This window comes from Callionymus lyra, chromosome 14, assembly GCF_982586985.1.
Source record: "Callionymus lyra chromosome 14, fCalLyr1.hap1.1, whole genome shotgun sequence".
NCBI lineage: Eukaryota > Metazoa > Chordata > Actinopteri > Syngnathiformes > Callionymidae > Callionymus > Callionymus lyra.
The window spans coordinates 11,296,443-11,324,306 of NC_141831.1; the positions used below are offsets into that span (position 1 = coordinate 11,296,443).

Consider the following 27,864-nt stretch of genomic DNA (forward strand, 5'->3'; position numbering starts at 1 on the left):
CACAAAGCACTTGAACAATCAAAATAACACTCTACAATATATACTTTAAAGGTCAAGATAAAACTGAGAACAACACAGGAGTTCCAGAAAATCAAGCAAAAGCCTGAACAAATAAAAACGTCTTAAGATGTTTCTTGAAAGAGTCAGTAGACTCCATCCCATGAAAATAAGACCTTCAAAAATAGCATATTTAATCGCAATATTGACGGAAAATAATTCGATTTTCCATCATCTTTCAGGACTAGTATTGACTTCCTTAAGTCACAGACCTGTCTACCTGTTATAGCTGATCAATTGAAATACATACAATGTTTTTTTTTATCACGTTTCATAATCTTTTAAGCAGGTTTTGACACATTTTCTCCTCCTTTTTTGTCATTTTCGTGACCAGTCTTTCTCTCCGTCCCACAGCTGATGACAGCAGCGGCTCCTCTCCCAGCAGCTGCCAACACTACACAGTAGTAAACGCTTCCCGCATTGAAGCGACTATAAATTCCTGTGAGTGATGCTTTCGGTAACCATGGATACCCCCCTCCATAGAATGGTCTCCCCTGCTCCTCCCTCTCTCCCTCCCTCCCTCCCTCTCTCTCTCTCTCTCCATCCACTCCAAATCTCTTTAGGCTACTTTGCGCATGTTCGGACAGTCACACCGAACATTGCTTCGACTCCAAGATGGCGAAAGCACGTCTGGCGTGTCTCCTGACTCTCCTCTCAACTCACTGTAAGTAAAAACTAAAACCGTCGCTACTTTTCCATCGAACTCCCTTCAAAATGGAACCAGAAAAGGAATTTATTTACACGTTCGTCGTCCGCCATAACACAACAACAACACACACAACTCTTTTTTTTTTTTGAAACGCTTGTCGTAACTCCAGCGAAGCTCGCTTGAGGATGAAAACATTCGCTTTTGTGTTTTTTTTAAAGATAGTTTCAAACATTTGATTCGCCATTTTGGTTAAAAACTTCCCCGTAGTGACGCGATTGTTTGATCGCTTTGATGTAAGCCGCCACTGTATCCCGATCGAAAGGTAGTTTTTTTTTTTATTTTATTTAAAAAAAAAAGGATTTTTTTTGTTAAAACAAACGTTTCGTTTATTCTATTTACAGGCAAAGATCGTTTTTAAATTAAATGAAAGGTCTCGCTTAGGGTAGAAAAAAAAAGTTTTATTAAGTTGAAAAATACGACTTCGTGTTGTAGTAGATTTTAAAAATGGTGAATAAGTAGATGTTTATTTTGTTTTATTCCTCCGTCACGTCGTCGGGGTTAGTGATGCGAGATAACGGTTTCGCTCGGCGGTGTAAAAAAGCAGCCCGAGCAGCCGCGGGAGGAGCCAGGCTAGCGGGCGTCCAAACCCCCCTCCTCTCCCCGCTGATGGAGCCTTTTCAAAAACGGCACCAGAGCCCCGCTGGTAAACACACAAAAGTCGTCGCTAAATCGATTCGTTACTTCTCTCTCTCTCTCTTCCTCCTCCTCCTTTTTTTTTTCTTATCCTCCACGGTGTTTTTTGGAGAAAAAGACGAACACACACCTGTTGTTTGGAGTCGAGCTCGTCGTGCTCCTCCGTTAGCTTTAAGCTAACGTGTGTCACGATAAACCACCGAAAAAGAGACACTTGTTGCTACATTGGAATAGTTTTAAAATAGTATTGTTTGCTAGTTTCTTTCTTGTCTGAAAATATGGGAGTAAAATCGTGTGTTTTTTGGCGAGTAATATCCCATCAATAAGTATAAAATACAATCCAAGAAAATGGGTTACCAGCCTTCTTATAATATAGCCTTAAATATAGACATAAGTCCACGTTTATCCATGAAAATAAGTGTTAATAATACGTGTATCATGACCATAAATAAAAACATGGAATGCCCAAAAAGCACAGTTTATGTCAGTAAAATGTCAGCTTTTGATTTAAGGGTAACTAATGTGTTGATTTAAGTTGATGTTGGACTCTATTGTTCTATTATTCTAATTGTTCAGGCTTTTCCTTGATTTGGTACTCCTGTTGTGTTATCAGTTTTATCTTATCTACCTTCAAAGTATATACTTTATTGAATATTGTTTTGATTGTTTTAGCGCTTTGTGACCCTGGTCTGGAAAAGTGCTCTATAAATATAAATTACTTACTTACTTACTTACTATTGTATCGTCATTTTGTGTCTGTTTTGTACAAAACTCTCTTTTTATTGAAATATTTGCATTAGAAAATGTACATTTTTCTGAAGATGAAATCTAAATGACCATAACCACACCCACTCTCCTGTGATTTGTCAAGCGTCAAGGTTTTTTGTAAGTGCGTGTCATCAATCCCGGGAAAGGGGCTCGTTGTATAAACAAAGGGGGGCATGATTATTACAGCTGGCTGGAGAAGAAATGAAGCCATTATTACATCATAATGGATTCTACTCTCGTAACCTCTCTTTCGCTGAGATTTCAGACAAGGGCAGAACTTCAAGAAATGACTTCAAAACATTTGTCATGATGAGGGGCTTCCTGGGGAGGAAGACTTCGACATTTTAAACATGTTAGTAAGTCAGGAAAGTTTGCCACTAGTTGCCATTTAAGAACTTATTAAACAAGTATTGACTTGAGTTTAACTTACCTTAAGCTGTAGGAACGTTGGTTTGTTTTGATGTCGTCTCTCTTGGTAGCTCACTCCATTCCGAGTGATTGTAATGACAATAAAAAACAAATCCTCGAATACATGAAACTGTGGAATTTGTTTTGGAAAAACTCCTCATGTTTGTTTAGCAGTGTCTCGTAAACAGGAGTGGTGACATGACATTGTTGGGAGGGAGTTTGGTTTGAATTGTAGACGTTTGACAATGTCAATTGTCTGGTTTAACTCAAGATTTGTGCTTTCAGAATATATGTGGCATTCTGTTTACTTTTTGTCATTGTTTTTGTGTGAGCTGATGGATACTTTTTTAACTTCAATATTAATAAATAAGGTTTAATAAGTTGGCAAAGTATTGATCTGTGTGCATTAAATCACTCAGCTGTGCTTCCTTACAGTTAAAGGAAAGTACCATTTGTTTTTGTGATAAAACTTCATCTGTTTCTAATAGAAACTCTTTTAAATTATATATATTTTGTGGTATATTCATTGGTATATTGAATTAATAACCAGGCCTTGAGCTGTTACTTTGTACGACATGGGATATAAAAAAGTAAAAACATCTATTTATCAAAATGGAAATAACATCTGTGGGTGTCTAATTGAACTGTAACCTAACAACCTGCTGTTGATCCAAAAACCTGTTACTGTAATTTAAATCTCAATAAATCTGGGTGACATTTGTGCCAGTATTAGAAAAACAGAAATAAATATCCAAAACAAAAACTAAACTGACATTAAAAAGTTAATTTTTATAACAGCATTTCAGCTATTAATAAGTTTAATAATATTTCATCTTAGTCTTGCCTTTGCAAGTATCTTGGCACATTTATACATTCTTGTACATCTGTCAACTAACTTGAAGGAAACTAATTATTGTTAGATGGAGATATTTTAAGCCTTTGGCTCCAGAATTCAGATTGAAAACTTATATATATTAAAGCAGGACATGCTTTCTCCCCTCGTTGTTAATTCACAGTTTTATTTTAGCTTCTCCGTTATGCGTCAGAGGCCTTTTTTCAATTCATGAGATTCTCAGGGTGATCATCATCTTTATCCGCATGCAACCCCCGTGCAATTCCATGTGAAGGCTAAACTCGTCCGAGGCATGGCTTCAAATATCAGCTCAGTCATCTGTCAGTGCAGGAGACCACTTGGACCTTTTGCTACTTGAAGCGAACACGACTTACAGAAGTGAGCTAGACAGTTTCGTTTCAATGTTGATTTACCTTCGCTATTTGATTTCATTGAAGTATTCCTGAGAATGTGGCACATACTGTTCTGTAGAAGAGGACATCTGCCAGGGCAGCCCTCCAAGACCCGAGCCAAGATATGTCTGTATCTGGAAGATGCTCTGTGTGGATTAGTCTGGAGCGAATAGAAAGTGTGACATCACTGCTGTGACTTTTTAGGAAAATACTGGTGCAAGACTTTTGTTATTCTTTAGGGCAGTAAGGAACTCTTTAAAGGTGATGCTAGCTTAGTTAGCTAGCTCAGTTAAATGATAATGTCGGGTCAGAGTTCCTTTTATGAGAGACTATGACTTGTTTGATTATTTATATGTATAACTTGTTCTCTCAAGTTTAATCAAAATCCTTAAAAATAAACTTAAAAATAAAGATTAGAGCTACATTAGCTACATTTCTAATAATACTAGACTAGATTTACTCCATATATTTCCCACTTATTCTTCACAGCTTTATTCTCATGATGCCATATCTATTGGATTTTCGTATAGCAGACCTTGACCAAGAAGTTTTCGACAGTTTCGAGGCCTACTTGCTTTTTTGGTGGCCAAATTTAGAGCAACCTTGAGAGTCCCATAATAAGCGTCATGACCACAACCCCATTACAGTGACATTGTACTGCAAACCAGAGGGAAATCTACTGTAACATGTACATTTCTTTATTTTAAAGTGTATATTTATAGTAAAATAAGTGCTGAAATACAGGGTGTCCCAAATATATTTGAATTAGTTGAGATATCTGAGTGACTATGATTTATTTTGGACATAAAACTGTATTATTTTGCTGTTTTTAAAAGGAAAATTGTAAAAATGGTCATCGCCTATCAAATCTTAAAATTTTACAAGCAAAAAAATGTGTCAATTCTTTAGAGCACCTTATATATAGATAGATCATTTGCCCGACCAGTTGACGTTTTTATCACCTCAGATTGTTTTGTTTTCACTTTGCTGTCAGCCTTAACTATCCCAGGCTTTTCTCTTTATCTGGACGGGATGCTTTGGTGGAGATAGCGAAAGCGCTGGTCTGTTGTTTTGTCTGATAAGTCATTGCATCACTCACAGAGCTTTGAACGTTCCACAAACACAAACATTTACCGGGGCTTTTTTCATTGGATGCGATTCAAACATTCGTCTGCGTTGGGGGGCCAAATGTTGCCATTGTTTGGCATGCGAGGCATGGCTCTTTTGGCGTGGCAGGAGTCAGTGTGCCCCCAAGATAACTGCTGATAGTGCCTCCCTCAGGAGGTGCTTGTTGTCAGATGTTCCCCGACCCTCCCTGAGCTTGTGAGCAAATGTTTGGAGCACTCTGAATGACATCCACGGCCCCTTCGGGCTAGTCGTATACACTCTGACATTTGAGAGAAGAGACGTTAAATGGCAGAGACAGACAACAGTCCCTTGATGCTTCTGTGACAAGTCAGAAGTTATTCTCTTCCGAAAATCTCGGAGTTCAAGGTGTTTGTCAGACTTCAGAGGGTCTTTCTTTCAATCAGCATCATGAAAAACTACAGGGTTTTTTCTCTGTCTCTTGAAGTTGTTTTGTCGTCTTTAAATGAAATCTAAACACTATAGTGTTCCCTCGCCTCATGCTACTGCATATTTAGATTGGTCTTGTTAACATAGTTTATTTATTTGAACAGTGGATAAACTTCCAACACAACCAAAGAACTCAGGAAAGTATTAAATACTTGATACAACATTAAAGGGTTAAAAAAGACCATCAATATTTAAAAAAATACTTGTATTAACAAGAAGCAAAAATAACCTCTGTTATGAAATAATAATAGCTAACAGAACCACACATTAAATATTTATAATAAGAAACAATACCCATGATAACATTGAGTATTGTTCGGGATGCAACATTAGTATCAGTTTCGATACTTTTGACAACCCTAGTGGCTAGCAATCATTACTGCACCCACTTTACGTATGGTGCCCACAACACACTGACCTTCCATGATACCTTTCTACACAGTACACCATAAATTGACAGCTTATCGGTCACTACAATACTGTATTTAAATGTATATTATGCTATGTCAAAGGTGAGCGACAACAGTTATTGGTTTGCTGGGCGGCAAAGCAATATAGGAGCTGTTCATAAGAAGCCATGGCTTCTCAAATGCAATGGTTAAATCAAAGTTCAAAGAAATTGAAACCTTGTCCATTATCCATCTACATTGTATTAATAAGTCCATGTTATTGTAGTAATGTAGGTTTTTGAGAGTGTATAAACTGTGTGAGGATGTGTAAACTGATAGTTTGGGAAAGGTTTATAAAGTAAAAAAGAAGGGATTGATAACAAGGCCTCAACATTCATTTGAACTTTAAAAAATTCAATGGTCATTATCGTGTGTTTTGTTTAAAGCGGATGCTTTTTCAGAACAAAAACCCCAGCAATAAACGAGTGAGCATTGTATTGACTTTTACAGCGGTGTTGTCATGCGAGTATTTGTCCGGGTCCCTCCTCCGGATGAAAGTAGCACATGGCAGGCGCTGTGGAATGACCCCAAACAGCTGAGCAGGAGTGGGTGGAGGTGTTTTCAAGCAGGCGTAACCAGAAATATCTGCGCCGTCCCTCCCAAACCTGAGTGTGCGTATTTGGCAAATGCGGCATTCCAAATAGGAAACACATGGGAGTCAGAAACCTTCTTTGTGCGCTGACCAACAATCACAACCACCTGTTTATGTAAGTGATAAAAAAGCAGCCCCCGTCGGTGAGCTTGACGTGGTCAGCGGAGGGAAAAGGTGGAGCCATGTGTTTTTTTTTTTTTCAGATGAAGGCATTCAGAATTCAAACTGGGTGTGACCATCTCCTGAGACCCGAAATCCATTTTAACTCGACGCAGGATTCGGCATTCCTCGTCATATTTTTTCACTTGCCGTGAGTAACAGCGGATACTGAGGTTGAAAGGCAAGTCGCATTCCCGAAATGACACCGACATGTGCTGCGTCGAATGTCAATAATATGAGCATGGGAAGGGAACCTTCAGCTCATAAACTACAATAATCCTCAAGGCTGAAGTATTTGCATCGGTGTAAGACATTACCAACCTTGTCATGTTATCACACAAACAGATTTGCCAAGAAATGCAACATTATATTTATGAAAACTTCCCATGAAAACAAATGCTTTTCAATACATCTGCCAAGGAGTGGAAGGAGTTACCTTTTTTAGCTGCTCTTGATATGTTTCCAGTACTGGTCCTCAAGGCACTTGTTACCGGGTCGCACGGAAAGAAAACATTTTTTAAATTTAATTAAATTGATGTTTAATGTCTGAAAGGCGTTTAGAAACATTAGCCTATGACCCTTGACCAATACAAAACGCTCGGTTCAGTCAAGTTTACTCAAGAGATAAACTTGAAAAGGAATGAAACATTAATAGATTTAAGAAATACACATTCAATTTGGGATCTAAAGTATACAGTACAACACAAAACTCGTTTTAATTTAACAATTGTTGATCATTTCAAGGAGGAAAAACAACTAATTCATGAATATTTTATTTTTTTCTTTGATCTATGTTCTTTATCTTTATCTTCTTTGTTCTTATCCTTATTTTATTTTGATTATTCTTTATGAAAAATTGCTGTATTTGCTGTGGCTAATTGGAAAAAAACTATTTCAATTTCAATCAATAAAGTTCTACCTAACCTAACCTAAGTTTCAAATAAACTTTATATATAATCTACTAACTGGGTTAAATGAAAATAATCGAGAACATATAAACTTTGTGGCTTTTTAGATATATTTCCTTTAATCATTATAGTCAAATTGTAATCATTTATTGTTTTGTTGTTAAAATGCAGGTACTTTTAGCGTGGGAATTACAAAATATTTAGTTAAAAAGTAGTTAAAATTTATAGACTAAGAAGCAGTGCAGTGCGTGCTTGGAAATAAATCCTCGTCCTCAATGGAAGATAACATAATTGTTTGTTGTGGCCGTTGTTCTTCCGTGTTTAGGCCTGAAGATCCACAGGCTGATCTTTAATCCCATAATTTCCTGTTTGATGGTCTCTTATCATGGCTCACGTGGTCAGACTCATGGCGGCTCCTGACACGAAACATCAATAGGTCAGAGAAGAGCCACCGATCAATCAAAATAACGCCGGGGACGCTGTCAGACGCGTGAAAAATAATGAAGGGGTTTCAATAATGACACGACTTCGGCGATGAACTACACGCCACGGAAACGCCGTCACCGGGGGAAGGCGCGAAAAAGGCTGGAGGCTGAGCTCCCTGTGAAGATTCGTAACCAGATAATCGCGCCGGATTCATCTTTTGTTTACCAGGCTGTAACAAAGGGGCAATTAAAGTCTAAAAATAGCTCTGAGGGAGCATCATCTGACAACCTCAGGTGTTTTGAATGCGGTCCAGGCCAAACTGTCATTTTTTTGATGTCGTGAACTTTTTGACTCGTATTTATGATCGCTGGATAAATAGGAAGGGCTGCTTTCACTCGACTTGTCCTAAAACTCTGCCAACATCTCGCAACCTTTTGCTATTTTGGCGCCTTTGTTCCGTTTTTTTTTCCCTGCGGAGAAAAGCACAAATTTACAAAAGGAAAATGTGATAATTTACGCTCCAGAAGTGAGCGTCTTTTCAGTCAGGTTTGCTAACTAATTGGCCTTGTTATTTTTATTTAACCGTTTGATAGCAACACGACTGTTCACTTTTGAGCTGAAAGAGTTTTATTTTCGGTTTCAGGTTTAAACTTCCCTTCTTTTGTGGCACCAATCAGAAAAAAACATGTTTCGTCTTCTGGTTTCAGTAAGTTTAGGTGCCCAAATGTGTTCAAAACGTAATAATGTTGCGATTTTTAAGAAGAAAAACTGCTAAATGAAAAGTCAGTGAACATTAAATTGATCGGTCTCTTGTTTGCAAGTGTTTCTATGCACTGGGATAGGGTGGGTTAGAATTGATCTTATATAATTGGTATTGGAAAAAAAAAGTATCGTTCAGGAACCCAGTGTCGAAGTGAAGGTATAATTATCAGTAACAGTTATCGAACATTTTCGATCAATACCCAGCCCTATGTTGGACCAGTGACAAGTTTGTCCTTGACACACTTCATACATGAAGAAATAAGCCTTACAATATATTTTCTATTGAATATTTCCACCGGACAACTAATATTTAGATGATGATTTTTCTGTATTTGTTAGGATTCCAAACAGAATTTTCCATGAGTCAACACATAGCCAGTTGTGACTGATGTCAGACATCCTTTGAATGACAGTGTGGCCTAGAAATGATAAACGAGGAGGCGTCCGTGAAGGCGGACCTGAACCACCGTGTTCTCATCTTAAAAATGAATCGAGTCGGACCATAATTTACGACGGGCTGCCGGCTCAGATTGTATTTTCACAAGTGACCTGTGACTTTGAGTGGTTTCATGGCGGCCTGCTGGATGTCGGCGTTCGGAATAGGATTAGGAATAGAGATAATGGATATCAGCAGCTATACAGACACTTCTCATAGCAGTAGAACTGAGCTTGATAGTTGATATAAAATTGACCCACGTCAAAAAGTGTTGGATTGAGTTTGACACCCCTGATTTAGATAAAAATAATTAGAAATATCAAAGTCTGAATTTGTCTTATTACCTACAAATCTCTTTAAGAAAAAAAACAATCACAATGAATAATTCAGCTTCTCAACACTTGAGCCAAATCTTGGTCCGCATCCAAACCACTTACAGCATTAGCTGTGATTAACCTGTTTGTGTCGAGAGGTTGTAGTAGTTGTGATCTTGTTAACCCGCTCGTGAGTACTAATCGCATATCAGCCTCTCTTTGACCGTATAGTAAGGTTACTAGAACTTTAAAAAAAAAACAAGGGCCTCTGGTGAATTCTGAAATTAAAAGTTTACGTTTTGTTTATATTAAGGTGTGATATATGTGGGGAAACATCTATAATGGAATTCATTGACTTGTGAGGCGTTTCTTAATTTACGACGTGGTGTTGGTCGACGGGCGTACGTCAAGTGAAGCGCGGTATCGCTAAATTAAATTGATTCATCGCATCGAGAAAAAAACAAGTAGGGATCGGTGTGTGACTGAAACTAAACCCTGTACTTATGGGAATCAATTCTTTTTGCCTCACGTAACAGTATATAAAGCTAAATTTGAACTGATAACACTGGACTTTATTTCGCTGTCAGTCAAGGCGTCGTTGGCACCTGTCGCACGGAAGCTTCGACGTGCACGTCGCATTAAAGCTACGCATCTCTGTCGAGTCATCGATTAACGGGAAGGTGTCAGAGTGAAAAACCACCGCGACAGCTGCTGATATTCCGACGCCATCGTGGGAAAAAGAACCGTCGCACGAGCGACGAAAAGGAAGTCGACGGAGGTTCGGAATACCCGATGCCGTTTAAGGTCGTGCGGCGAGAAGGTTCTTAAGATAAGAGATGCTCAGCCGAGTGCACAATTCAATCTAAAAAAAAAAACGACCTTTGATTAAAGTGCCGTCTGAAGGGGGGTAAAAAAAAAAAAAAAGGCTTGATGAAATGGTTAATATCGAGGAGGGGTATTAATGGAGTTCCCTCATTCTGTCAGGAAAGATCACTGACGCTTTTTTGGTCTTTCCGGAAAGAGTCCCTCAGATGCAGCGTGGACACTACCACATGTGTGGCTGTGAGAGAGAGAGAGAGAGAGAGAGGGAGAGAGAGAATACTCGGGTAAGTAAGTGCTTGAGATATTTGTCAGGATGCCAGACATAGGTGGCGAGTTTGGCTGCCCGCTGTCTGAGCTCCAATGCAGTGAGAAGAGGCGGGGGGTGAGAGGGTCTGCTTTTGGTTTCTGTGTCATACAACGCCACACAGTTAAAGAGGGGAAGAGCAGAAAGTGATTTGGGTGGATTTCACCGTGACTCAGTGGTGTGTCAGGCATTTGTCATCATTAGGGCCTGGTCGGCGGCTCAGAATGCAGCCTCATCGCTGACCTCAACCTTCATTTAAGGCTGGATTTTCCAGTGAATTTAAAGGGAATGACTCCTGAATTCCTGTCGGTAAACATTCCTTGTTACTAATATAAAGATAGAATCACATATTACAAGATTTTTAGGCATCATTATTGCTCATTTTTGAAGCCAAAAGCAAATCATTTCATCGTAATTCCAGCAATGAATGTTTCTCAAGCTCATTAGTAAGAAGGTATTTTCTAAATATCCGATAATTTGTCTTGACTATCTTCTCCAAACATCCTGGTAGTTCCGAAATTTTTCCAAATTAACTCCTTATCTGCTCTGTCATTTCCGTTTATCCTCCATCTTCTCTGTGGACCCAAAGATAGCTCTGGACTCTGGAGACAATTTTAATTGTTTAGTTCCAAACAAAATTGTGAATTAAAATAAAATATTTGTTATGTTCCAATTCCTAAAAGTGATTTAAAGTTGATCTGATATAGAGAAATATGATGTAATATTGTCAAGTCGAGCATCTTTTTTATTAAACTTTATTTGTTCAGTAATGGATTGTTAAATCAATATTAAAAGTGTTGCTAAGCTTGTCGTTGTCCCTGAAGCGAAAGAATCTCATTTGGCACTCGCTTAAAATATTCAGTTTACAAAAGGAAAAAACGCTACCAAATAATTCATTGACAAAATAAAGAAGAAAACAGTTGTTTTTCAGAAGTCGTCTTCTCAGCAGGGGGTTTCCGGTCGCTAAATGTCAAGCGTGATACGTACACCAAAAAAAAATTAAAATTTGAAGACTCCTATTTTTGTTTGTTCACCGAAGTAACACGGTGTTCTTTTGCCCGTCATTTTCTGTCCTCCATATATTTTTTTAGAGGGTTATGGGTTCAGATGAGTGTCAACAAAAAGAGCTCAGTTCAGTCAGTGTTTGTTGTACCGAATCGCCTACATAGCAACCACCCCCCCCCCCCTCCCGCGACACTTCCCTTCCCCTCGCCAACCGTCACTCATGCGGATCTAAGCGAGTGTACAGTTCTATCTTGTATCACCAACGCTCGGGATCATCAGCGTTTCACATCTGTGGGCGTCTTCCTTTGGGGGCGATTGTGATTGTGGCAGCATTCAGAGCCGTCGGATGACGTGTCGTGATGTGCTGGTATCCAAGATGCCGATCCCACTCAGACGGGTTTTTTTCCCGTTATTTTAAGCAGAGGTGAACAATCCAGGCTCATTTCCAATCACTGGAGCTTATCTGGGTTTGGCCTGCGAGAGGGAAATCAACCCAGTCGCCGAGGCAATAATGGACCTGTGACCTCACTCCTATATAGATTGAATATTCCATTATATATATATATATATATTTAAAAAATAATGATAACTCACAATTGCGAAGTGTGTATTTGCAAGAATTAGGCCTTACAATACATATCACAATACAGGGGCAACCATACAATATATTGTGATACTGTAGTAACAAGGATGTATTTGTAGTATCGTCGAGTACTTGACCCTTACAGACCACATGACTCTTGACGAAGTCGTTACTGCGTTTGTTCATATTTTGAAAACAAAATATGTCCAAACAAATTTTTTTAAAAGTTGCTGGAGTCTACCGTATCCTCCATGGGATCTCGCTATTTTATCGTTCCTTTAGTTGGCAAACGACGTAATGTATGCTGGCATCTAGAGGCCGGAAGTTTTATCGCAACAATTTTAGCAGTTAAATAAATTGTATTTTATTTAATACAACCTTTATTGAGATATGTATAATAATAAATATATATTTTATTTAAAAGCCAAAAATATAGAAAAAAAAACGTTCATATGCTGTTGAATAACAATGCAGTATTGAAAAAAAAAAGTTGCTTTATTTTATTTGAATTATTTTTTTAATCCCTTTAATTTTGAATGAACAAAAATACTCAAAAAAGAAAAGGAATATATTGAAAAAAAGAGAACTCCTGCTCACTTCTTCTTTACAACACGTTGCCAGCAAATTTAGACTTTCATAATGTCCTAATATTGTCTATAAAACAACTAAAATAAACAATAAAGCAACCTCTAAACCCATACGCTACAAGAGTTGAACTATTGCACTTGCAACTCTACAGGTCTGTGCTCTACTTTCTCTTTTTCATTTTTGTACCTCAACACATTGGTGAGTCATTCTGTGCTGCAGATGCTTTAATAACGTGGAAATTGCTAACCAGATTAATCCTGGCAATGAATCAATCCATGTGAAATGATGATATCAGAATCAATACTGTAGTTTAAACAAAATCAAGATATTTGTCAAGCATGTCCACAACTGCTACCAGGGGCTGTTGACTGTTATACCTAAGTTACTTGTTACGTGTTGTGTCTACCACTGTTGTTATCTAACATTTGACCTGACTTGGGTGTCAAACTGAAGATTAGCATAAACATGTTGCCACCGTGAACAAGAACAGAGGGAGGTGTGCTTGAGAATGGTTCTTTGGAAACCAGGTTAAAGGTCACAGCTTATTTGTTGTCTTCTGGTCCCGTCCCCCCTGTTACACTAATCGAAAGGGCCAGTGGAGAAAGTAAGGACATGAACTAGTCTTTGGTTTACATTTATAATCCTCTGTAAACCATTGGCATGAATCCGACGATGCGTATACAGTATTTGTAGTATTGTCCGAGTACTTGAGTCTGGTGTTGCGGAATTTACAGACCACATGACTCATGCTTTGTTTTATTTTGAAACCAAAATATGTCCAAATATCACCTTTTAAAGCTGCTGGAGTCAACTGTATCCTCTCGTCCTCAGTCATCATGCAGGATTTTCATTGTTATTTAATTGCGTAGGACCCAATGATTGCTGCGGGTGGAAGTTTTATTGCAAAACAAACCTGTGAATATTTGTATGTTAATTGTGAATAAGAATATATATATATATATTTTAGTTTATACACAAATAACTATAATGCAAATTAAAAAAATCTTTAAAGTGCTCTTAAATATTGATACGGTATCGTGAAGAAAATGTGCAATATTTAAGTGTATCAATATTTTTTTAAACTACTACCATAACCACGAACGGGGGAAAAAACATGAAAATGTGTTAACGTTGTTTACAGTCTTTCGATCAACACCCAAATCTAGAGTTTTTTTCTCCCAAAGTATTCACCAGCTGACCCACACAGACACACATACGACACTGAGTGTCATGCCACAGATATGGTTGACGTAAGCACCGACAGAAGGTGACTGAGGTTGCCAGCTGTCCTCTATTCTTACCATGCGAGCACTTTAGAAGTCGGCCATTGTTTCCCAGAGGCCATAACTGTAAACCCACCAACACCTGTACGACTGGACGTCGGGCGGAGTTTACAGTATGGACGAGAGAAAAAAACCCCAGAATGAGTGGTATGAAAACCGTCGTTCCAAACCCGCCGCCGCCGATGTCCGGTATTTCCCACGGAAACCCATCAAGGATTTCTCTCCGAGCAGGTGATGGAAGTGTGTGTTTAAGGGGTTGGGGGGGGGGGGGGGGGGTGGATGGGAGGGGGGTTCAGCAACAGGAGCCTCAGATGTCTCCCCGTCTTTCCCCAGCTGTTGTTGAACTAACATTCCCTCTCCCACAACCGGTGTGAGCAAAACTATTTGAGTCTGAAGCATGTCTTCAGGCACATTTGCTCTTCAAAGAAGCAATTTGATCGGAAAGTCTTCCTTGGAAATCCGTTATCCGTTACCTTCATACCAATGATAATAAACCCCTTTTTTCTTTTTATTAAAAACAAGTTGTTTCTGTTTAGTCCTGAGATAATTTTGTTATATTTATTGGGCTGTTCTACAGTAGTACTCAGAAGCCGTTTTATCTGTAACGACTTTGCTAGTTCCCAGAAAAAGTAAATTATTATATAAATACCAAACATCTTGGTATATCCTTACCTGAAGCAAATACAAAATGTACTGCAGTACAACTATTCTAAGTAAGTATAAACACTCGTATTGATTGGTCTTAATATTGTCAATTTGTTGCTTATTTTAGGAGTATAAATCAAAGGACTAGTCAAGGTTCTTGTGTTTGCATTTGTGGGTGCGACACAACACACAGTGCCCACTTCCCAGAGAAAGTTCTTGATTCCTGAGAATGATCCCTTCTGTTCTCACTTTCTCCATCAAAAGCACACAGTTCTCTCAACGCGGGGGGCAGAGGTGACCCCCGATGACCCCTCTCCGCCCCACCCTGGTCAAGGCTTACTTCACCTGTGGCCGGTCCATCCCACACAGCCGCCACACTTCTCTCGACCTCGCATTCTGAGCTCCTCCTCCTGGACTCACATTAGTTAGCTTAACAATGAACCAGTCACCATTGCTTCCCACGCTCTTGTACAATTTATCGCTTTTGTTCCGGACAGATCCAGACACTGTTCTCTTCAAAAAACAGGATGAATAATTTTTTCTTCTTCCGCTTGGATTGTGGGTCTCAAAACAAACGTCTTTAAGATAAGCCCGAGTATAATTATCAAATAGTTTTCCATTTATTTTGCTCAAATTAGGGGTCAGAAATTCCTTTTTTAAGTTGTGTCTTTCTGTCTGGTCCTACAGAGAATCCACACATCTGTATTGTATTTGAAAAGATTTTTGAATAGAGTACCATCCTGCCTGTGCGTGACTAGGATTTCTAAGGCGATAGCGTGCATCGTCCGAAATTTTCCATATTTATATGCCCTCCGGTTAAATCTTCCTCTAACCTGCGTGTACACAAGAACACATGTGTGCCAACAGACCCTGTTGTTGCCAACGTCTCCAAAGTTTAACCTGAAGGACCCCAAGTTATCCCGTCGTCGGTTCACTCAATTACATTATTCTTGGAAAATATGGCATTTTTTTTGTCCGTTGCGCTTTAACCTTTGGTGGTTTATTGATTTAATGCAAGTACATTTTCAATTTAATGGAAACCACACGGTCACGGATAGGAAGTCGAGATGATTGGATGATTGCCATTTACCAGTTGGGAAAAAATGCTAGAATATTTTATTGATCTGTTAACCCATGTGTTATCTTATAGTCAAGGTGACATAAAAGGGATACCAAAAACACATTGGTTTCCGGTCCTTCGGGTCATCTTGACCCTGAGATTAGCACAAGGGTTTAAGCAGCTGATTCGGCATTTCGTAGATTGTATAAATAAACTTATAATGATATTTTAAAGTAATGAAGGCAGAGGCATGCGATATAAGGTTATGAGTTAAAAGTTTTTCAACATTTGCAAGTGCAATTTTTTTTTTGAAAATTATCTGGACATACTCAATCACTTAAAACTGCTTTGTTTTTATGTTTTATTAAAAGGTTTTACATTTTCATTGGGATATTTCTCATGTTAACCCATTGAGATCAATTGATATAAAGGTCACAACAAATAAAACGTCTTTTTTATTCATATTATTATAATTACTTCTCATCTACGCGACTTCTACTTGTATCTCTTTAGAGACAAACAAAGTTTGTTAGTTAGTTATTTGCTTGTGGAAAACAGGGGCCTCTGCTTTTTGGTGTGGGTGGTCCGCAGGATATCCATTACTTCTATTTTTCCCAGGTGGCAAAAATAAGATTTTTTTCGGTCAGAGTCCGGGGGTTAAGGAGATGTAAAGGTGCCTGTCGGCAGCTCCTGGGATATCTGGAAGACATTCATTGAACCGAAAAGTTGATGCTAAAAATATAGAGTCAGATGTGAGACACAGGTGAACATGATAAAAAAACTAAAAAAAACCTTGATGTCGACCTGCGAGCGAGCGTTTAGTATCATGCTGTGTGAACAAGTAGGCGTCAGGTGAACAGGTGCAAGGATGGCCTCGTTGGAAAAGACTTTCATCTAGTACGTTCCCCCCCGCACCCCCCAGTGGCTCGGCATTAATAGAACATGAGCGAGTTCGGCCGTTGCCTTATCCGTCAAGGACGGCTTCGCTTAATTACTCATCGGTTTCGTTTAAGCGTGAGGTCAGATCACATCCTCCGCTGACACATGCACATTAAAAAAAAAAAAAAAAAAGGCAAACTCCGGCCTCAAGTCAAGAAGACGTGCAGGTTTTGAACTCCTTGTGAAAATCACAGATAAAAAAAAGTCAGCAGAGTTAAAAGTCACGGTGCCCCTAAAGGGCCCGCATTTTGGAAAAAGCCAACGCTTTCACTTCGGCTCATTTCAGCCCACAGCAGACATCCTTCGAGCGCGCAGGAAGTGAGGCAGATTAAACCTTTTGGACCTGCTAAGTCAACATGTCTCCGCCCTGCGCCCATGTGTTATTGTTCGGTTGTCAGTCGAGTCTTAGTTCATCGTCGCTGTCTCCGCATCAACGTCCACACTGTCCACAATGAGCGATTATCTCTCCGGTCTTTGGCGCCGCTAACCCGTCCCCCCGCCCCCCCAAACCCACAATCTGTTACCGTCCCTGGCCAAATAGGCCGCTATTAGGTGGACAAACTGCTGGCTGGACGGGAAAAAAAATGTTAATATCCCATCATAGCGATTAGCTAGATAGCTGCAGATGTGACTTACCAGATCTTTGTATGTGCAACTGGATTTATTGGTTTAATCCTGCACGGTGAACTGATGGAAGGCTTCCGAGGATGAATACTGACATGTGTGTGTGAGAAAATATTGATAAACTTAAATATTGCAATATTTTACATTATACTTTATCCATTTTCGTTTCAGTAGCATGTGTATGACATTTAAAATTTTTATTTTTTTATTTATTGACATCAAATATTCACTGTGTTTGTTCATTTTTATGTTGCAATTAAACTAAAGATAAAAGCAGTGATTACTAGTGGTTTGTATTGGAAAGAGTCTGGCGACACAATACTTCTATACTGTAGTAACAAAGATGTATATTTAGTACTGCTTGAGTACTTGACTCTGATTTTTACATGCATTTACAGACCACATGACTCTTGACAGAGTAGTTACTGATTTAATTTCTTTGAAAACAAAATATGTCCAAACACCAGCTTTAAAAACTGCTGGAGTCCACTGTATCCTCTCATCCTCAGTCATTGCTGGGATCTTGCAGGATTTAATTGTTCCTTTATCTGCAAAGGTTGAATTGACAGCTGACGAAAGTTTAAATGCAACACAAAAATGAACGTACGCCCTGAATATTTGAATGTCAATTGTAAACTAAAAAAAATGATTTATTGTATTTTAAACACACTTTATTGAAATATAAACCATAAAATAATATATAATATAATAATAAGGAATATCAATACAGTATTGTGAGAAAAAAAACAACCTATAATGCCATATAAATATTTTTTAACACTCTTGTCTAATCATTACATCCTTAGCAACTAAGGAACAATAGAATCCTGCCAGATTCGGCTGAAAACTGAGGACGAGAGGATACAGTTAACTCCAGCAGCCTTTAAAGCTTGTGTATGGACATATTTTGGTTTCAAAACAAATGAAAGTAGTTGCAACTTAGTCAAGAGTCATCTGTAGAGTCTGGAACTCGCTCAATACTACAAATATATATCTTTGTTACTACAGTATCACACTATATCGCATCGTTGCCACTCGTGTCGTAATCGCAAGATTCTTCCCAATCCACACCCGTGGTTTGTGATTGTGTCTATAGCCCCACATGGAGGGTTTTGTGTCTGGGTTGCGAAGGGCAGGCAACAGAATGTTATCCGGGGGATTTACCCCCTTGTATTACAGCGCGACCAATCCATTGTTGATTGGGACGAAAGGTTAGTACACAGTAGTCGTCTCTGCGCTCGTTAACTCGAGTCTGTTCTTGTGATCTATTTAAAAATGTCGCATCGCCCGGTCATCTGAAAGCATGTTACCCATAATCCAGCGCTGCAGCAACACAAACGTTTATTTTCATCATGCTTGAAGGAGGATCTTGCCGTGGAAATTGCATTCCTAATTAGGATTAAAGCAGGGGTCAGGCAGCCCCGGACTAGAATGCGAAGCATTTGTAATGAGCGCCGCCGATGCCATCTGTGCAAGAGTGTGGTGAGGAGCTAATTCTGGCACAGAGTGTGCTGCGATTTAACACAGATTTTTTGTGGCAGCATCTCCAAATTGAACATGGAATTCAACTTTGACTGCAGCCTTAAAAAACTGTTGAATTTGCCCGTCACCCCCCCACCCTCCCGCACCCCAGCACACTGCTGTTAGATCTCCTCCAAGCTGACGCCACGGAGCTCCCCGATACATGTGGACGTCCAACATGTGTGGCATGTCAGATTGCTCGCATAACAGAAATGCTGCGCCAGAGGAGGCCCGGCTCGCCCTCGTGGCCTTAAGCTTTCGATCTGTTTTGACAAGTCATTCTCACTGTCTCCCACAAGAGGCCGACCTGGGCTGAGGAAAGAACGAGCGTAGGAATTATTTAATCATGATCAAGAACAAAAGCTCGGACATTTTTTTTTCTCCCGAAATGTTGAGCCAAAATCTTTGTATCTTTCTTCACCAAGTACTGTTCACATTCATAGTCATAGTCCCTTACCTATAAAGTTCTACCTACCTAATCATGATCAGAACAACAGCTCGGACATTTTTTATCTCCTGAAATGTTGAGCCGAAATCTTTTTATGTGACCCAACGGATGGTTGATAAAGTTACCTGCAGAGATGCCATTGTTCAAAATAAGGTAAGGGACTATGACTATGAATGTCAACAGTACTTTTTGAAGAAGGATAAACCCGGAATTGACTAAGATAAATTAAGACTCGACGAATGAAAAGACAATAACGAAATCAATTTCCTTTAAGTTGAATAAATGTTTTGTTTGTTCCTCGATTTTGGCCGCTAAAAAATATTTATACCCTTGTCTGAGCTTCACACTGAATTGATGCTTAACACTATATAGAAATTTGATATTCAGTATTATTTTCGCTTACTATTATTTTCCTCACACCTCTTTCTAAGAGAGTAATTAGGGACGTTTATATTTGTACGTCCTGGGACAACGTGTGCTTCAGCAAAGTGTGTAAATACATGGTATTAAATATAACACCGCAGGGCATCATGTTTTCCACGTGGACTCATGCCTGGAGTTTCTGTCAACAGATTCAGGTCCACCTTTCTTTTCTTTTAGTCTGTCAAAGTATGTGGTCAATAGACATTGTTTCCCTCAGTCACAATACCCATCAACCATTGTTCTGTTTAATTAAGCATTCATTTGCTCCCCCCCGGCCCCAAACTGTGTCACAAAACAAAGGTCGCCTTTGGAGCTCATTGCCACTAGGAGCATGTGAACAACAGAACTATTTTTACAGCGCCGCCAGGATCTGATTATCTCTTTGCCAAGATCTTTCACATGACTTCATGAATGAGCGACATTGTCATTGACGAAAATTCGTGCTTTGCTAAAACGCCACTTATCAAGTGCAGATTGAGTTGCGTGAAAAGGAAGTCGTTTGGCAGTGTTTTGATCTAAGAATTGACGATTATTTGAAGGTTTTAAAATGGTTTAGAATTTCTTTTTTTTTGATCCGAGTAGTTTGCGGTGACTACTGTTTTTTTTTTTTATAGATTAACAAATTCTATATATTTATATATTTTTCCTACATTATTACTTTAACATTATTATTTAATTTAAGGTTAATCAATATTTAATATAATTTTGTTGTTGCTGTAAACCTGATTTAAAACATTATCTTGAGTTCTTTCCCCTAATACCGGTGGTTAGCAATAACATTTCCTAAAGTACTAGGGAAATTATGGGATGAAGCCTATTATTTTAAAGAAAATCAGGAATTAATAGAAGAAAATATGTTGTGTATGTATGCCATGGCATTGTAAAAATAAAATACATATTATTTATTAAAACAATAAAATAAATGTTGATTATATTTTCATATTTTTCATATACAATCTTCTACCTCATAGTCCCAGGATTTTAAATTCAAAATATATTTGTTGTAGCCATGTAGCACGTTGGGAAAGATGAGTTTCATGGTATTTCAAGGCTGGCCTGTAAAGTAGAGAGTGAAAGGAAAAAAGGTAGGAAAGTAAAAGTTTTTTTGTCCTACACTGGACCGCTCCTGTGAGCTAATTTTATTTTTGCTCGCGGTCAAAGTGAGAGTGGGCCAGATGTAGACACTAACACTGACACAAAGTGACAGGTTCCCAGGCATTTGGTGACACCAACCCCCCATCCATTTTTTCCTCATTGGCTCAGGCCTAGTCTTTGACCCCTTCTCGGAGTGCAGGGCTCATTGGCAGTGAGGCACATGGGTTGCCCGGGTCTTACCCGGCGCACAGATTTGGGCCTGCAGTCACTGTGTATGTAAATGCGGAATAAATGAATACACAAAGAGGTACTTTTTTTTTGTTGTTGCAAATGTTTTAGGACATTGTTTCCTTTCACTTGGTAAAGAACTAGCTTATATCAGAAAACGAATTTCCACTGTTTGAATCTAAGATGATTTATTGTTGGTGCTGTTATTTTAAAAAGTTTAAAGTACATAGTGTTGGTACCAAATGGTACCAAAGTATCAAAAAATGTACGATGTATTGGTATCCATTACTATCCATAAATGAAGGGAGAGAAAAAGCCGTTTCTGTACTATGTTGGACAGTATGATTTGAAGTTATTCCCTTAAAATCTACTCCCCATTTTATCATTATCGTGATATCAAATAATCCATATCGTGGTTGAAAATCAATAAAATGGTTTCAATTGTCTGTTTTAAGTTTTAAGGTTGATCTTGAAGTCTCAATGTTTAATACTTGCTACTTTAAAAAAGTGCATTATCTAGATAAAGAGACTCTTTTTAACCTCCTAGTGCTCTTCAACTCGTTCAAAACCCCTTAATATTCCGAACACAAGGAGGGCCTTTCATCTATTAAAATTATGATTCACTTCGCAACTCAACCAGCGACGGTTACTGATCCCACCAACGGCACCTAGAAGGTCGTGAATCCAGAGGTGGAATGTCGGTCAATGTGTTGTTGTTGGTATGGAAGGGACCACGAGAGCGGGATTTATCCAACATTAATTGGGAATAGACTTCCCGTGATAGGATTATGGGGAATTAAGTGAGGGGAACAAGTCGGATGATTGGCTCCAATTAAAGGATGGCCTGGTCACCTTGTTTTTTAACCGTACCATCGTGTGGATTACACTTTCTTTCAAGGTCAGCTAGGTTTCACGTTATTTGAAATAAAATGCTTAAAAAAGGCTAGAGATGGGGCTGTCTTCGATAGCAAATCCAAATTATTTTCTGCCTATTTTTAGTTCTTCTTTATAAAATTTGGAGAAATGGTACAAAGAAAACTTTCCCAAGAAAATAGTTTCTGAGTGGTGTACAGACCAGAGATGTTCTAGACGTGGTTGAAACTATGCTTATGGTTTCCTTGCTCAAATAAGTACTTATATTTGCCATGCTAGATTAAATACACTAGAAGAGTTTGTGTTCTGGGCTGTGCAGTGTCTTAGCTTTGTAATCTTTCTCTTCTCTTAACTATGCAACAAAAAATAAAACAAGTTTTCCATTTGCCAGGGTTAGAATTATTAAATTATTTTGTGTAATGGTGGGAAAAAAGAATTCTAAACTCTCTAATATTGTATACTGTATATTCAACTATTTATTGTTCTTATTATTAGTTAAAAAAATAGTTTTTAAAGTAAGTATAAATAGTCACCTATCTTATCTCTAATATAAAACAAACTTAAATATAGATAGATAGATAGATAGATAGATAGATAGATAGATAGATAGATAGATAGATAGATAGATAGATAGATAGATAGATAGATAGATAGATATAAATAAGAACAAGAACAAAGTTTCTCTAAAAAGAAAGTACAAGATGACACAATCTAAGTCTAAAGATAAAGAACATAGACCAAAGACAAATAAAAAATGTACAGTTATATAGTAAGTTAATTAAGTTACCTTGCTTTTAGTTTACACTCTATTTGTTTAAGTCACGCATAAATGTCATAAACACGCCATAACCATTACTAATTCGGATTCTATTGGTCTCTAAAAGTTATTGTTGATTTTATTATGAGAAAAAAATGTTTCTTGGACGCAGCCGTTAGTTCAACAAGTGTGTGGTAAAGAAGGCATATCACCATTATTATTATAAGTTTACGTATAATGTTTCTAGTTATATTATAGACATCTCATTTTTTTTCTTGTCATGACCAGACGGTAGGTGTTGGTCGTGCAGAAGTGTCGCACAGGAGGCCTCTCGGTGCCTGGGAAGTGATTTATTATGAGTGTCACCTGACTGTCTAGTCGCGACAAGACCTCAGGATACTTGGAATTTGAAAACTTGCGGTAGGTATAACTCGCGTGGCTAAATCCGTCTGCTGCCATTGCAGGTATTGACGAGGAAAAAAACAATAGGACCAGATTTGTTATCTCAAGGTTTCAGGCGATGTTTTTATGAGGCGAAATCAAGTCGGATCTAAAAATATGAATAATGAAGCCGACGTGTGAGACGGTGGTTCCTTTTTTCCTGTTATTTGTTTACCTTCTTTCTGCTGCAGACATTTACTCAGCAAAGCGTTGGTGGCCCTGTTCACCCCGGGGCTAGCATGTGATACATTTATAAGCACGTCTAATTTAGCCACATAGTTGACCCGCGGTGTGAGATCGCTGCCTCTACAGTGACATGCTGCTCGCCGCTCAACCGTGGTGACATTTGCCCAGCAGCTGAAGGCCCATCTGATGAGACTTGATTTTATCTTTATCTGAAGCATCTGCTTGTCTACTTCCCAAATTTTGTCGTGCCCAAAGTGTTGACTGTCCTTTTATTCTAAATTATGAGCGCGACACTTCACGAATAGCGTCTTCACCTTTTGGGTAAGGTCGGCAAATTCGCTGGGATGTTTAAAAAGTGATTGATTGGCGGCGTCTGCCAGAGTCCCACTTTATTTCATTACCATTTAAGTTTATTTCTCCTCGACGTCACTCCGTCAGAAAGAAGAACTCCATCACGCAGGATTAAATTGACTTTGTACATTGCAGTGCTCCATCGTTAATTGCGGGGTTACATTCTTAACCCCACCGAATTCAGGAAGTAGTAACCATTTAATTTATTCACTATTCAAATGCATGGATATGACATCATAATCCCACTTTGCACTCTTTATAAAACTCTTATTTACATTTTCCACATTCTCTTCCAGTTTATACACACTATTAAAAACTTTAATAATCTGATTAACAAGAAGTAATTACGACAAATAAAATAAGGTTCAAGTAAAACAACTTTCATTCAAACCTGCAATCAACAATGCGTAATACTTTGCCGCCCAGCTGAACAATCACAGCTGTGCCTCCCACTGAGTTCTGTGGTTGTACTTAAGTAAAGCTGCTGTTAAATAAAAATCACGTGTTTATTATAGTGTCAACAAAGACTAGGAGTTTTGCCGTTCCTGTTCACAACTTGTTACACCGTATTTAAAGATTATTGTGTAGCGAAAAATCATGGGTGAACGCCATATGGCGAGGGATCTGTAGCTGTATTGATATCTTACCTTTATAAAATCTGAAGTATTATTTCCATAAATGGTTGAATTTAACATATATATCCAGTACTAATTCAGTCTCCATAAAGAAAAATACTGATCTAAAGGGACATCTGTGATTAATACGGTGATTAAATTGAAGTCTTTTCTGCTCAACTTGCTCATAGATTTCCCCAGGTGATAAAAAAAGGGATTATAATCAGATGTTTTACTTTTGGTTTTAGCATAATCCTGTTGGGGAAAATCGGAACAAAAGACGTTTCCCCTTGTCGGACAGAGACGACATTGTAGGGATGACCACAGCTGTAACAATACGACCCCAGGGGTCGCGAACCTGCCAGCTCAGCGTTCAGACAACTCCCTTACTGTAGCTATTTCCACGGGAGAGGTCTGTTTATTCACTTTCCTTCACACCTACCGCAACAGGTGGGTTCCTGTTGATGCGTCCCCAGCAGCTAGTCATTCGCTCAATAAAACGGCTTAGAAAGAGAAGGAAAATCTGGTTACTATGGTTGCAATCGCGGCAGAATACGCTCGGTCTGGGATCTGGTAGTAATCGTTTCGGAAAGAAGCTTACGGTACTATGTGATGCTCTTATGAATTAATTTGTCAGGCTTTGTGTCCCGGCTGACATCATAGACTTTTATCAAATGGAAATTAGCATCTCGGCGGAGGGGAAATGGTGGTTTAGACACGAGGGCTCGAGCTCTACACTGTTCAACTTTCCGCTCGTTTTCTGCTCGTCGTCCCCGCTGGGATCGGAATAATAACTAAAGGGCAATTTCTACAGATGAATCCCTTTTCACATCTTTTTGTTGTTGACTTAGCCCTCAACCTTAAACATGACAGTGTAATGATGGGGATTTCTGGTGCTTCATGGTGAATCATGTCTTTTCTATAAAACATGTAGATTTGAATTATTCGTGTTACTGCAAAATCGTGCTAACCATGCAATACCAGATGCGGCCCTCAGTGTAAAACTATACTAATTGTATACGACCAAAATTATCAGTAGCGACCGCGTCTTAATAATACATATGTTTGAGATTTTTGTGACTTTAGCACAATAAACATTCATATTTACTACTCTTGCTTGAAGACACTTTTATTTGTTCAGGCTTATCCTTGTCCTTGATTTTCTGTAACTCCTGTGATATTCTCTGTCTTATCTTGATCTTTTAAGTATACATTTTATTGAGTATTGTATTGATTGTTCAAGCGCTTTGTGACCCTGGTCTGGAAAAGCGCTCTATAAATATAAATAACTTATTTACTTACTTACTTTTAAGGCTAATACAAGTTCAATAAAAAGCTTTGGGTGTGTATTGGCAATAATATTGTAAGTAAGTAAATTTTATTTGTATAGCGCTTTTCCCATAAATATCACAATTCAGAGGCAACGATACGCAATATATTTCAACATATCGAAATACCGTAAGAACATGGATATATTTTTTGTATTGTCCGAGTACTTGACTTATTACTTGGACATTGATGCTTTAGAGTGTGTTGGCATGAATCTGCAGATATGAAATGTATCACGACACAGGGTCGATTGATCTATTGTGATACTATATGAACAATATATTTGTAGTATTGTCGAGTACTTGACTCTGGTGTTGCATAATTTACAGACCACATGACTCTTGACAAAGTCGTAACTGCTTTGATTTGTTTTGAAACCAAAATGTCCAAACATTAGCTTTAAAAGATTCTGGAGCTGACAGTATCCTCTCATCCTCAGTCACTGCCGAGATCTTGCAGGATTTCATTTTTCCTTTAGTGAACGTATTAACTGCAGACGGAATTTTAATCGCGACCCAAAAATGAACAAACACTGTGAATATTTTCATGTAAATTGTACATTTTTTTAAATCAAATGATAATGATAATACCGTAATACACACTTTATTTAAATGAATATGTATGCTTTGAAAAATATGTTAACAAAATAAATTAAATATATACAGTGCTGTTGATCATTTGAAAATATATTAATACTATCAATATTTTCTTACACCCCTAAAATTATTATTCTTGTCATTCTGTCTTCAATAATTAATCATTTTGATTTCTTCCATGGAGATATCCAAGCATCAACGTCCAACACGCTGTTCTATCATGGACTCTATAGGCGGTTCGTCTTCTCTATAGATAGATGTAACGTGTACAGTATAGACTCTCGCACGTGGCACCGAGTTTTGTATTCACATGTGTCTCGACCACGTCGTGGAAACAGGATGATGGTCAAGCCATCGTCGCTCTTCGATATCCTCGGGACTATTTGAGACACAAGCAGTATGTCATGTTGACATTTTGATAAACTGTTAAAAATATATCAGGTGGAGGACGCAGCCTTGGACTTGCACTGTAGAGGGGGGGGGCGGGGTTTATTTGACAGGGTGGTCCAGCAACAGGGACCTGATAAATCACCTTTACAACCTGGGATTAGATGAGTTAAGAAAATAATCTGCTTCGGAACTCTGTTTCTAAATAAGGAAATTGCAGGAAGCAACTCCAGCATTAATCAAATGTAAAACTGTCTTCATTTCTTTGATGTTTTGCTCCCAAAAGGGCGTGGGAATAATCTCTACCAGCGCTAGGCGTAGCATCTCCACGGGGAATTCCCCTAGTTGCTTAATTGAACCTTTCTATTTATGATACGGAGCTCACCTCGTTGGATCCAGAACGCTAAATTACAGGAAACAAGTACGGCGTCCCAGGAGGAGGAACAACAGAAAAAAAAAAAACGAAGGGCTTCATTACACACTGTAAGCATTGCCGAGCACACAACTCTCCTCTGAGCCTTTTGTATTATTCAGTGATGTAAAACCTGGGGGGGTTTATGAGGGCATTACACTAAGATTACAGCGGAAAACCCGGCGCCCATCACAGGGCGAGGCAAGGAAGATTAAAAAAAAACTTTGATGCAGATTTACAGATCTGACACAGCTGTGTCTGACGGAAAAGGAAAAAACTCAGCATATGTAGGTCGCCTGGTACCTGCAATAATGTCTGACTTTTACACTCAAATAACCTGACTTCACCGACACTAGTTGCGTGGTCGGAACGGTCCTGCCAAGAAATCTGCGAGTACGGAATGACTGGACCGAGGAAAAGGATGTGTCAGAACGGAGATGGAGAATGAGATGGGAAACACAACTCTCATAACACACACTCAGCACTTCCTGAGCCTCGGTCCATCCACAAGACTTTAACTGACCAGCTGCCGCGTCTTATCGAAAAAACCCTCAAGAGACCGTGTTGATGACTGAGGAGTGAGCGTGAAGAGAATCGCCAAAGTTGAAGTTTCCAAAAAAAAAAAAACATCCCTGTGTGACACGTAACTATGGATGTTGACTTTGTTCCACAACGTTTTCGTATTTTTGGCGGTTGAAAACCTGGAAAAATGCCATGAAATTCAGACGAATGGACTGTTTCTTGGGCGGTTAAATATGGGAAAATGCCTTTAAAGATTTAGAAATTGGATTATTTTTCTACAGAAAAAGTCAACGTTAAAGTATTTTTGGCAGCATAATATCGGTTTATCTTTATACAGAAAAAGTAAATATTTTCGTGAAATTAACAAGATTAGATTATTTCTTAAGA

The 27,864-nt window shown here is 38.6% G+C and overlaps 1 protein-coding gene across 1 annotated transcript in view; it reads left to right on the plus strand.

Moving 5' to 3' along the window:
- The first annotated feature begins 605 nt into the window (after positions 1-605).
- Positions 606-27,864, plus strand: part of jam3b (junctional adhesion molecule 3b) — a 46,648-nt gene continuing 19,389 nt past the window's right edge. Inside the window, exon 1 of the mRNA XM_087807346.1 lies at positions 606-721. Within this exon, the coding sequence (XP_087663472.1) occupies positions 673-721 (49 nt within the window). The 5' untranslated portion in view covers positions 606-672. The remainder of the gene's footprint in view (positions 722-27,864) is intronic.